At 40.4% G+C, this 14,143-nt stretch overlaps 1 protein-coding gene and 1 long non-coding RNA gene across 2 annotated transcripts; one reads left to right on the top strand and one right to left on the bottom strand.

Moving 5' to 3' along the window:
- Nucleotides 1–866: 866 nt before the first annotated feature.
- On the top strand, nt 867–5,861 carry LOC124133573. Its single transcript, XM_046498016.2, has 5 exons — nt 867–1,000; nt 2,875–3,067; nt 4,271–4,390; nt 4,576–4,641; nt 5,763–5,861. Exons 2-5 carry the CDS (start codon nt 2,875–2,877, stop codon nt 5,765–5,767), a joined length of 384 nt encoding a protein of 127 aa, XP_046353972.2. The 5' UTR covers nt 867–1,000; the 3' UTR covers nt 5,768–5,861.
- A 2,370-nt stretch (nt 5,862–8,231) lies between these two features.
- LOC124133574 lies at nt 8,232–13,624 on the bottom strand. Its single transcript, XR_006860961.2, has 4 exons — nt 13,470–13,624; nt 11,707–11,818; nt 10,874–10,990; nt 8,232–8,313 (listed from the first exon to the last, which is right to left on the bottom strand). It is a non-coding gene; the product is annotated as an uncharacterized LOC124133574 (long non-coding RNA).
- Between the last annotated feature and the right edge of the window lie 519 nt (nt 13,625–14,143).

Genomic DNA, 14,143 nt, shown 5'->3' with positions numbered 1-14,143 from the left:
TCTTTAAAGTTTAAACGTAGTCTTGATTTTGTTGATATTACTTAAGTTTACTCGATGATTCGCACCAAACTTAAAAAGTGAAATCATAATATATAACACAAATTCAAAAAGAATACATTTGGTACGAATTTTGATAACCGCTACCGATTAATGGCATGAACGATGGGGTACGTAAACCATAGTATATATATTCCTGTGGCCAATGATATAAAAAAAACCTCTGTGATCAGACGATAGTGCATTTTGGATGTGTTGAGTGCCGTAGTTCAGGAGAGATGGTACACAGAGATGGTAGACAGCAGGAAACTATTGATTCATTACTGACTCCATATTGTCGCTGTCCAGAAAGTCGTATCGGATGGTAAGGTTCGCTGATTTGGTTGATGCATGTCATCGTATCCCAATTGTGCGCATGTTGTCAATTACTGGATTGTCTGATCCGGACTCGATTATTTACAGACTGTCGTCATATTGCGGGAATATTGCTGAGTTCGGCGTTACACAACAAACATAACCACCTTTAATGGTGGCTAAAAATGAAACAAATGGCTGTTTGTTTTCGATGAGTTTGACAGGGGTACTTAGGGGTTAATAGTGTATTTTTCATCTTAAGTTTGCAGTATGTCGGGGACATTTTGATAACGTTTTTTATTTTTTTGATAAATTCAATTTAGATGTTTGCCCATCAGTTCATATTTTCAGTACAAAAAGGAATTTTCACAGAGTTTTGGTGCATAAATGTAAACAATTCTTTCCAATAATGTTAGGATATAAAACAATCTGTTACAGGTGTGTGATATTTATGAAATAAACTGCCAGACCGATTCTATTGATGTCTCTACAATAAGTAATTGAGTTATCAGATGGCTGGCCAGATAATGTCAGAAAGATCATTGCATCCGTATGTGGTGCGTGTAACCATCAACATATCCATGCTATATATACCCGACATGTACCAGACCATCCACAACATTGTCCACTGATATCCAGAACTGCAAAGGTAGGTGTCTTTGTATGAGTTTATATTATATCTTTCCTATCCTTCCTTTACTGTTTGAGTCCAATGCGTACATATACATTTGAGGCAATTATTGTTTTGTATGTCAATATATATACATTCAGTTTGTCGTGATATATGTTGTATGTTTTGAAGTGGACATTTAAGAATTGACCTTCACTTTGCGTGAGTTCATTGGAGTATGAACCTTCATAGAGTGAGGGCCAAACTCTATGAAGGTTCATACTCCAATGAACTCACACAAAGAGAAAGTCAATTCTTATAATTTTTTATCACAATCTTTACCTCAAAGGGTGTAGGCCAAGATCTAAATACAATTGTATTTAGTACGTGTGACTTCATGTTTACACTGACAGCCAAACAACAACTAGCTATATCGCGGAATAAAATAGTTCCCCAAAAAGAGAGGGGTGACATGAGCGTATGGATGCAGAACTTGCTCTTCAGAAACATCTTACGCAACACATGTGTTCATATAACATCCCCATTAGATGAGAAAGGTCTGTAAGGAACTACCTCAGTAAGTCAGCCACAATGACAGCGCGTCGTAATACATTTACATCAAGTACAAGACGTCAAAATGACCGACACGATAATCGTGACGGGAGGATTTCCGAAGTTGTTAATGAACCTGTGGCGGTTACATGTGTTAGTCATCATTGATCAACTGACCGATTATTGAAAGGTGATTAAAGATGCGTCAAACAGACACTAAGGTAAATTCATAGATTGCTGGAGACGGTCAATGTCAGCCTAGGCACGAATTGAGTCGATACTGACGATAGTTTAGATGTGCATTTCTTCGTTTGTTCATTAGGATAGGCCGTAGCGAGGATATTCGTGAACAATCATGCAGTCAGGCTCTCTTACGTTTCTCAATGTATACTGAAATGCTGAGACCAAGATTAAAGGTTCTAAATGATCAGAAATAAGCTTATGTATGTTTTCGTGCTAGGGAATTCCCAGGGGTTTCCCCAGGAATGTGGCAGTAGTCCGTCAGTGTTTACGTCATTTCAAGAACACGGTCTCGTGAAAAACGTATGAACGTCAAATTGTGTCGTTCATACACTTATGAATGTCAATTTCGCGGTCATGTGACCGACCTCTCGTCCAATGGAAAAGCCGTATATCGTGTAAACGTCAAATTAAAAAAATATATGGTATTGTATAACACTGACATCAAATCCGCGTTAAACATTGTCAATGGAGGTAAGGTGAAAAGGGGCTTAACGTCGCCTTCAAGATTCTGGCACTTATATAGCGACGTGCATGCACGTGTGTGTGTGTGTGTGTGTGTGTGGCTGCTTGTACTAGTCCGGACTAATGCCGACTTTATAGTGCTAGCCAACGAAAATGCCATGCCCAAGTTGATCATGAATACCCTACTCTTTCACAGTATACTGACTCCGAGCAGGCCATTCCGTTTTTTATCCCAAAAAAGCCGAGCGCCAGCCAGGGTCATAACAGTATAATCTTTAAGCGTCTTTTGTTTGGACGCGTCTGGGATCGAACCCCCGACCTTCCGCTCCCAGGACAGACGCTCTACCACTAGCTAGACCACGGAGGCGGTCCAGCGCCAATGGAACTTCATTAGTATTAACAATAGTGACACACTGTCTTGTGCCCATTACCAGTTAAAGCCTTGTGGTTAAGCGTTCGATTATCAAATAAAAGACCCGGGATCCATTCCCTACATTGGTATAATGTATGAAGACCATTTCCGCCGTGATATTGCTTATACTCACTCATATACTTCCATTTTTAGCCTAGATTCTATGCAATTGCTAACCTTCATGCACATGACACATTTAACGTTCTCAGAACACATCAGTGGATTAACCCATGTTTCTACCTAGATGAAGATCGCCCTCGTCCTCCTGTTCCTGACTGCCATGGTGGCCCTGCCCGGAACCGATTCTTGGGGTATTCGTTTGCCACGGTTCAGGAGTGTAGTACGTGCAGTTGGAGGTGCCGTCAGACGCGTCGCTACAAAAGTTGTCGATGCCGGGAGGATAGTTGTCTCAACTATCAAAGCAGCACTTGAATCTGGTAGGTGCTTGTCTCCTTACACAAGGGGTATTTATTGAAGTCAAGAAAATATCGAACAAGGATAACCTCTTTCTTCTTATCAATCTGATAATTCACCAACACTACAACGACAACATGTATGGGGTCACCCACGTGAATAATCACGAGTCTGGTAGTATCATTATTTGATAGTGATTCAAAAACACATGCTCGTGATATTATCGGAATCTTAAAATTGACTCGCTTTTCTTTCGATTTTACTTTATGTGGATAGCTAGCTTCCTGATACTGTGAGAATACTGGGCAACACTGTAAGAGGTACATATCGGTACATATCGGCGTGATTGAGTGAGTGAGTTGGGTTTAACGCCGCTTTTAACAGTTTTCCAGTTATATCGCGGCGTGTCAGCTTAATGTTGGAGGAAAGCCTGTAGTGATGCGGGTATCACACGTTTACCACTTCGGTGAAACCCACGTTCACGGGGATGGTGCTGACAAACCTAGTAACATTATCAGGGCGAAACGGGATTCGAACCAACAATCATAGGTTTCTGGCGAGGCCAAGGGAGACAATCGAAAAGTACATTTGTATGGGCTGAGCAGACTATCCAGAGACACACTACAAGTTACATATATTGTTGAAACGATGTGTCTTTTTTAATTACATCTGTTGCGTACAAATACAGAGGAACACGTTTAAGAAGAAATGCATTGTTGCGTGATGGATGGGTTGGATACTATGGGAAATTGTCAATATATACAATAACGCCAAGGATGTGGGCATGAATCATCCGCGAGGTGTGTCCAGGATGTATCTATTCACTGCTGAAAGGTTTGAGCGCCAACACAGCTGCATAGAGCTGATGTCTGATAACAACAGGTTGTATGGGGCAATCTAGGATTGGGTGATGACCCCTTGGCTGGTAATGACCCACAATCATAGGTTTCTGGCGTGCCCAAGGGACGCAGCTATGCACAGCAAATCGCGGCGCCTTGGACGACTGGGCCACCCATGCCCCCTACGGGATGATCTTCCAACGCCATCAAAGTATGGTTCGAAATGTACGTCGAAAACATAACCTAAAACGTTTATGTCTCAATCTGAATGGTTTGGCGTGACATAGTACTGGGCAGTGGATTGTTGTTCTCACTTGTCAGTAGGGCGTGATCGGTCCAAATCTGAAATATACCCAAGAAAAAAATTGTAACTATTTGCATCACCAGGTAAACGCGACGTGAGCGAGTTTGACGTGGACGGCGACGGTCAAGTCAGTGACGACGAGATCATGATGGTGCTTGCAACCAGAGACGTGGATGACCTTGTCCAGGAGGGTTACATCACAGGTAAGGGAGATAACCACTCTCGCGTAGAAGAGTCACGAGCCTTCTTACTTCAAGTGCCACTTTGAAATGGTATAGAAATGTCATCATCAATAATGTGGAGGTGAACTCATCCAACATACATAATTTGCACAATGGGCCCAACTATTCCTGGCATACATAGCAATAAGACCTTCTTGTGTTTCCAGAAGCAGACAAGGAAGACATCAGCCTCTACCAGCGTCACATCCGGGAAGCTGTAGACTTCGATCTAGGTGAGACGTTAAACCCCCAACATCAAAGTTGCAGCATCCATATGCATACGTTTACAGTCATCATAAAGACACATGGTTTTACTTAAATCACATATTTTCGCTTTAACTGTCTGATTTAAAACTATGAATTCTTCAGGAGTTTATATACCCATTTGACATTTCACCGAACTGGTCATTCATTAAATTCACGCTGAAAGAGTAAAAGCGAAATGAAGTGTGTTCTTATGATTATGGAAAGAATTTTGTCGCCGATTTTTAAACATGATTTCAAGAGAGTGCCCACTGGAATGTCAGATATTGAGGGTATGGAGGTATGATGCCAACTTGACGACCATCATAATTTTCAAAGGCTTAACTCATTTCTTTAAGTATGCGACCGCCTCCGTGGTCTTGTGGTAGAGCGTCCGCCCGGAGAGCGGAAGGTCCAGGGTTCGATCCCGGGCCGCGTCATACAAAAAGACGTTAAAAGATTGTACTTGTTGTTACCCTGTCTGGCGCTCGGCATTTAGGGGCTAAAACAAGGACTGGTCGGCTCGGAGTCAGTATACTGTGTCTGAGTGGGGTATTCATGTTAAACTGCGGCATGATATCTCAGTGAGCTAGCACTATAAATCGGCATCAGTGCGGACTAGTACAAGCAGCCACACACACACATACACGTGCATGCACGTCGCTATATAAGTGCAATAATCCCAATTTCACCTCACCTCACTTTAAGTATGCCGACCCTGTTGGCCATAAAGGACCCTTATAAGACCTTGACCAGTAAACAAACTATCATACCTGAATAGATGCACAATACTTAGTGGGTCTTTTTCTAAGATGCAAGGTGTTTCTCAAAGATTGTTAATTGTGAACATTTGCCTGTAAGTGACCTTAATTCGTTCGTTTCCTATTTGAGTACAATCAACATGTATTATTTTGAATGACAATGTTTGCTGGGATGAATTAATAGAATAGGCACACACATACACACACTCACACACACAGACGCACACCGAGAGACACGTGCACATACACACACGCACGATGTCTATCTCATGATTATCGATGTAAACTATTAACGAATCATATAAATCCTTTACTTCCTGTATTCAAATTTGGTTTACTTTCTCTTTCAGAATAATTGTGTTGACAAGCGAAACCCAAGATGTCCAACTCATATTTCCTATATGTAACAAAATGAGTATGAACATTAATAAATAAAGTCACATCACAAATGTGTGTTTGTATTATTGTAAATACTTCAGATATAAGTCGAGGCGCTGGGGAAGTCAAGCTACATAACCGTTCGCTCGTCGCACCGAAGTTTTGTTTATTTGTTGTTTAACGCCGCACTCAGCAGTATTCCAGCTATATGACGGCGGTCTGTAAATAATCGAATCTGGACCAGACAATCCAGTGATTGATATTATGAACATCCACGAAATTGGGATACAATGACATGCATCAATCAAGTCAGAGAGCATGACCACCGGATAACGTTAGTCGCCTTCTACGACAAGCATAGTCGCCTTTTACAGCAAGTATGGTTCTGAAGACCTATTCTACCCCGGATCTTCACGGGTCCGCACCGAAGTGTTTCGATTCCACACAAGTCAGGGGTACAATTATGTGGGAAGCCTATTTCTGGCGTCTCCCGCCGCCACATTGCTGGAATATAGTGAAGGTGACAACAAAACGTAACTTTATGGATACCAGCTTCTGGTTAATTGCATACAGCCCTCTAGCCCTCTGAGATACCATGTCGCAGTGTAACATGAATACCCCACACAGTATACAGACTCCGAGCCGACAAGTCTTTGTTTTATCCCCTTAATGCCGAGCGCCAGGCAAGGTAACAACAAGTACCATATTTTACGGGTTTTTTGGCATGACGCGACTTGGGATCGAACCCTCGACCTTCCGTTCTCCGGATAGACGCTCTACCACTAGACCACGGAGGCGGTCCACACAACACGAAATGCGCTGGGGACACGTATGGACCAGTTACCTAAGGCGCCGGAATGTTATTTGTTGCAAGGATACTCATGGGTTTGAGCAAAGTGGCAGACATTTACGACAAGAGTCGCACTGCAATATGGTTGCCACGCCAGAAATACTTTATAAATCGACCTTAAACCTCACTGACTCATAATATATGATATTCAATAATAAAGTAAGTTATTACATATGTATTATACCAATTATCGGTAAATGTCGGTCGATGACATGGGCATGGGTGAGTGAGTGAGTATGGTTTTACGCCGCTTTTAGCAATATCCCAGCAATATCACGGTAGGGGACACCAGAAAAAAGGCTTTACACACTGTACCCATGTGGGGAATCGAACCCGGGCCTTCGGCATGACGAGCGAACGCTTTAACCTCTAGCCTACCCTGCCGCCCCTACATGTGAACGAACACTGCATAGTTATGAACATATGTTTACAGATTTAAGTCTGAGCAGCCAGTCCCACATTCAGCGTACAATGATACACACCCACCACTCACAACCTGAGTGTTGTAGCACAAGGTGGTCCACTCATAAACTACCCATAGCCGGCAGGCTGTCGGGCGATCCAGTACCGCCGATGTACAGGAAGGAGACTGTATTGTGAGCTAAAACGGTTCGTCTGTATTATATATAATCAGTTCATTAATTCTGAACAACAATATTCGTTACACTGAATGGTTTCATCATGTATGAATCGACTGACAGTGTGATAGTTCATCTGTGGTCCTGTATGCTTTATTGATCAACTGAGAGTGGGGCAAGTGAGTGCGTAAGTGATTAACTGAGAGTGAGTGATAAAAATGAATGTGAGTCAAGTGAGTGAATGATCAAGGTTAGAAATTGAAATGTACCTAAACTCGAAACTTGCATATGATATTCATATTACCATTCTGGATAAGTTATTTTGCTACAACAAAAACAGCTATCTTTACAACCATATAATTCTTCTTGTAAAAAAATACATTCATCAGTCAAGGATTAAGAAAACTCCATTATGCTTTCCTTTTTTTTCATAAAAATATTGAAAGATGTATTTAAAATAGAAAAAGAATTATCGCAATGAAAAATAGAAGTTTGAATAAATTCAACAGAAAATGGGAGGAATTATCAGCCTATTATAATTTCTCAGTCAATCAATATATGTACATACCCATATCTGATCATGTTTTTGCTACACTTATATATCTCATGCACCAATGTTGCATTTATGTGTACTGAATTGAAATAAAAATCTTATTTTAAAAAAGAAAAAAAATTGTGTACATGGGACGATGATCTACAAAACAGAAGTAGACTTACTAGCATATTCATCAAAACGCAAAATAAATAAATAAAAAAATAATAACACTAATTTTGAAATAAATCGCTATTTTGCTTTCACGACAAATGAGCTTTGTTTCGTGAGATATTCAAAACTGATTATTCTCTGACGTTGATGTTTGAATTGACATTATGGTCCCGACAGATTATCTTCTGTCTTCTAGTCACGGCTTATGTCGAACACCTTTAAACTGGATATATATTTTGACGGTACCCAGCTGGACATGTTTGTAAACTATTTTAAAACTATATTTGGTATTAAAAAGGACACGTAATGAAACTTTGTCGTTGAGTTTTATTGTGCATCCATCTTCACATTGTCACAATATGTATGCCCAACGCTCACAGAATCGTTACCTGAAATATGAACAAAACATGTTGATAATTATTGGGTACACGTGAAGCTGTAAGATATGACTATGAGGCCAAGCTCAGCATAGAAGAGAGTAGCAGACTAGGGCAGGACATATCTACTGGGCTAGTCAGTCCCAGTTAGTAATCTTCCACTGCAACTTGTCATTTTCCCGTGTTAAATGTTTCAAACAATCTGCTAAACAAAGTCCCGATATTACATGCCAAATCTACACCACATGTCACGAAACTACCAAATGCACGAATGCTGTGTTCAATGACAATGAAGTAGGCTGTGGCGATGTCACTATCTACATGGGGCGGTATTCATAAAATAACTTAAGTCTGAAAAAACCTAAGTTTGGAAAAATAACGAAGTTTTTTACCTTTTTTGACTTAGCATCTTTATGAATATCAACTTAAGTCTCAGACTTTGCTTAGTCAGATTTCTAAAACTTAGGTTTAGACTTAAAAAATCTTAGTTTTTTTTATGAATACCGCCCCAGGAGATATTCAACTCATGTGATGTCCATATTTAGGCAGTGATGCATCTGATGAGCCGCGAAGTGACCATGTCATTCATCAAATCAATTTCCTACCCCTTCTAACCTTTGTTGCGTTCTCGACACGTCTTAACTGGATATAGTGAGTGAGTGAGTGAGTTTGGTTTAACGCCGCTTTTAACAGTATTCCAGTTATATCGCGGCGTGTCAGCTTAATGTGGGAGGAAAGCCCGAAGTGATGCAGGTCTCAGACGTTTACCACTTCGGTGAAACCCACGAGCACGGGTATGGTGCTGACAAACCTAGAAACATAATCGGGGCGAACCGGGATTCGAACCCACAATCATAGGTTTCTGGCGTGCCCAAGGGACGCAACTCTGCACAGTGAATCGCGGCGCCTTAGACGACTGGGCCACCCGTGCCCCCTCACTGGATATAGCTGGACATTGGTTATTGAGTGAAACTTTCTGTTACATAAATATAGTGGAATCCTACTTCTGGGAATAGGAGGTCAGACATAACTACTGTCAGTTCCTGGTAAGAAACTGCTGTTTTCACCGACTTGACTTGTGAAATAGGCGTTTCCAGACATGTTCAAGTCGGTGAAAACAGCAGTTTCTTATCAGGAACTGACAGTAGTTATGCCTGACCTCCTATTCCGAGAAGGAGGATTCCACTATATTTATGTAACAGAAAGTTACAGTATTTCACACCCGAGTACGATTGCTGCTGCTCCTCAGATAATGTGAAAAATTGCTTGATTTCGCCCTTCAGCGCTACGTGAACGCACGCTACTTTCTTGGCTTCCTCAGTGCTGTATCTGACGACGCATAAACTTTCCATTTGACTCAAATGACTCTCAATATCACCACCTTCACACTCGGCCCACTGTGATACACCGGCACTAGCCATTAACAAGTGAAAAATATGGTATCCCACCGCTGCCACCAATGATAGACAACAGAACTCGCTGCTTCAAGTAAATAGAGGTTACCACGCGAGTGTGTTAGGGGATGGTAAATATCTTGTATCAGGAATAAACGTTGTATTTAGAGAGCTTTGGCGAGCTAAATACATAGTGCTTATTCCTAATGCAGGATATTTGCCCTCCCAAAACACACAAGAGTGATAACCTCTTTACCATATAATGTCATTCTGCAATTCTTTACACGAAAAATCTCTCCCCATCTCTCACAAACTTCACCCACACATTGCAAGTTTTCCTAAAATGAGCGCATTATTATATATTACGTCAGAAGGTAAGTGATGTGTCAGTGGGACAGTGATAGTAGCCAATATAGTTCCAACTGAAACCTGTTTCTTATACATATGTACTAGATATATGAAAAACAACAAATGCGTACACAAAATGTTTCTCCTTGCCTTTCGCGGCAATCGTCTGTCTGCTGGAGTAACTGCCCTTTATCAAAGGGAAGCTACTCTGACCCTAGTCTACAAGACGTCACGGCCAGTCAGACGTTGTTGACAGTCGGCCAAAAATGCTTTAGCTACGTAACAGTCTGACATTGATTGTCAATATATTAGACTTTTCCTTTGATAATGATAGCAATTATCCCAGTAGTTTCTCCAGATTCCCGATGGTTACTTCAGACTCGATCGCCGAATGAACAGGGCGACGCCATGTTTGTTTATAAACACTGAGAGTAGTCCCTGCTTGACCTTTGATATTTGCATCTCTATCCGCATATGACCCCAACGGATATCGTTTTTATCCGTTGGCTTTATCTTGCGGAGAAACCTACCGATTATGTGATCAACGTTGGTATTCGTTAGAATGTCATTATACAACTGACAAGCGATCATCTCAACACACACAATCATTCCTAAAACACTATGATAACACACCACACAATCAAAGGAACATTCTTATACTTACAACTGTCAACTTCACCGATACGATTCTCGTACGATCATAACAACGTAAGCAATTCCCTTGCCTCATACGTATCAGTTCGTGATTCCAGACAGTTGTTACACTGAGAACGATACTGTACTGATTAAAGAGGTCAGCAGCCCGTAAAACAATTATGATTTACCCACACCTCACTTCGACTCAGCAGATGTCTCGGGTATGTCGAGGTGAGGACCCACGGCTGCTTCGTCAACGTCTCCCACATCTCGGCCGTGCCAGTGGCATTTGTTACCCAATATCTTGCACGCTGTTTGTACAACAAATGCAAGAAATAATATCGTTGAAATAGCTTCTTGTTCTGACGTCGTCATCTTAACTTTATACAGCGACACTACATTACAATATCGTTAAACCCGTGGCACCAATGGCGAAATCGAGACAAGCAGACGATATTTACAGCGTCGAAAAGGAAATGCACGTGATCACAGTACAAAGATATGACACGAAAATCCAACGTTACGGGGCTGCTCATTGTTAGATTTTCTATAGAAATTCGAAACATCTTTTCTCTTATGAACCCCTCAAGTTATTGTTTCATGATAGAAAATACAAGTGATAGTTTAACATTTTTTGCAATTGGCATGAACTGGTCCGATAACTGTAACAACATTGTTTGCAAGTTGTGCGGACATTTACCTTTAAGAATTGGCATTTCTTGTTGGCCGAGTTTGATCGTTATCATATATCGCCCTTCAGAACAAAGTATAATTCAGGGAACTATAACAAAATAACCATCTTGCAAGAAGCTTGGGAAAGATAAAGAGTAACTTCATCTTCAGAATAATACATATACAAATATCCATTACCGTTAATGCTGTTTTGGAGATACGCATGTACTGGTATTTGGATATGTTGTTCGGCGGCACGAGGGAACGCTTCAAACCTCTTGGCTGACCCAATCGCCCTTCAATGTAAATACAGACACAAATGTGGACAAACATATACAAACATATACAAACATACGTCTTCCCGAACGAAATAACCTCCGGAACCAGGAACGACGTCTCCTGGCGTCACCAGTGTGTAGCAACAACACTGCGACGACCAACACTATCAGCAATACCTTAGTCTTCATCTGAAACATACGGAAGATGTTCCCGAAGTGTTGGTATTAAGCAAATACATATATAAATCATACAATATTTCAACATATAACGCTATTTTATGATGATATTAATTGTTACCCTTGGTCCAATAGACGTCATAGAGAATAAGTAAACATTGAAAAGCGTACACCGTCTGCGATAAATACATTTATTGATATCACAAATTTGATGTTTAGTTATTAATTATGCTGGTGCATTTTAATAGATCAATAAATCGAATAAGTGATTTTAATCTTCAATTATAGACATCCCAAATAAGACTTTAAATAATGACTAAATAGTTTTGAGATATCACTTAATGCAAATATATTTATTGAAATATGGAAATCCAGAATGTGATATCAATAATGATGATTTACTTCTTGGTTCAAACAAATCTAGAAATCTCCCTGAAAGTCACACACAATAATTACTATTCGCGAATATTGCCTGTCAAACCTACCACACATTATAAGTTGAGTGAGTGAGTGAGTGAGTATGGTTTTACGCCGCTTTTAGCAATATTCCAGCAATATCACGGCGGGGGACACCAGAAATGGGCTTCACTCGTTGTACCCATGTCGGAAATCGAACCCGGGTCTTCGGCGTGACGAGCGAACGCTTTAACCACTAGGCTACCCGACCGCCCCATATTATAAGTTGAAGCAGGATCACGAGGAGTACCTGGGTTTTATGCGTCCCGCGTTAAGTCTTATTTTATACCACGAGCCGCATGTACCCCAACTGATCCTGCTACTACAAATTTATCTTACCGACATGTTTTAATGTGACATCGTAAAAGAATTTACACAAATTCAAAATTAATAGAAAACAGCTGAAAAGGGGAATTAATTATATCAATAATCGATTAAGTGCTATCTTACATACCCTATTGTTAAAAATCATCACAAAATTAATGACCGCCTCCGTGGTCTAATGGAAGAGCGTCCGCCCGGAGAGCGGAAAGTCCGGGGTTCGATCCCCAGCCGCGTCATACCAAAAGACGTTAAAAGATGGTACTTGTTGTTACCCTGTCCGTTCGGCATAAAGGGGCTAAAACAAGGACTGGTCGGCTCAGAGTCAGTATACTGTGTCTGAGTGGGGTATTCATGTTAAACTGCGGCATGGTATCTCAGTGTGCTAGCACTATAAATCGGCATCAGTCCGGACTAGTACAAGCAGCCACACACACACACATACACGTGCATGCACGTCGCTATATAAGTGCAATAATCTTGGATGCGACGTTAAACCCCATTTCACCTCACCTCACCTCACACAATTAATAAATGCAATCACACATCCGGTATCATTAAAAAAGATTTATTGATATCACCATATCAAATGTCAAATATTAATTCAAGTTTTTAGATATCACAACTTCAATCTTGATCTCATAAAATTATTTCAAGATAACACAAAATACATTGCTAAGCTTTTTATATGTCATAGCACATAAATGATATCTAAAATAGAATTTCTGATGTAAAAACAATACGGTTTGATATAAAAAAAAATCGATTGCTATGTTGATAGGTTGTTTTGTAATATTAATAAACGAATAATTGATGTGAAATATGGAAAAAGGCAGAACGGCGTCGCATACATAATAGGTAATAAAATATTATTGTCATAACCTACCTTGTTATGGTACAGGCGGATTCCAAATAAGCTTTAAGCTTAGTTAGAAGCTACATTGCAACTACGAGCGGCAGATCATAATCAGTGTCAATACCAATTCACACATCGTGCGTGTTGATACAAATAACGGATGCGACAGCCTGACTAATGATTGCAGTTTGGGGAGATAACTTCCCACGTGTCACGTCAAAGGTTTCACACCAACTGTTTTGCGGGATGGTATTTGTGCACGATCGTGTACGTATACTGACACGGCATATTCAACCAAACCAAGTACGTTATACCGAATGTACAGAAGAGTGAATGAGTGAGTGAACTTGGGTCCAATCACGGAATGCCAATTTCAAATGTGACGCAAGCCTAAAGTGACACGGGTCTTATTGAGATTATATTGCTAGGTCCATCCAATATGCCGCCAAGTCTGTATCTGAAAGCTTAACCATGAATATTAATTAAATCAAAGTTGGACATTCTTCATATTCACAGGAAGTATATGGATAACAACTTCTTTATTTACAGTCAACGGTATAAGAATTTATCATTTAACTTAAGCATTTATCCATGACATAAGCTTATGACATAAAAACATGTATGTCATACCCCAATGACATAAGTATGCAAATTAGATATGCAAATTAGATAACCGGAAGAGCGAGCGGTTTGATTTGAAACTA

This window comes from Haliotis rufescens, unplaced genomic scaffold, assembly GCF_023055435.1.
Source record: "Haliotis rufescens isolate VD_foot unplaced genomic scaffold, xgHalRufe1.0.p SCAF_5, whole genome shotgun sequence".
Lineage (NCBI taxonomy): Eukaryota > Metazoa > Mollusca > Gastropoda > Lepetellida > Haliotidae > Haliotis > Haliotis rufescens.
The sequence above is the reverse complement of the archived record's forward strand: the minus strand, read 5'-3'. Positions and strand labels throughout refer to the sequence as shown.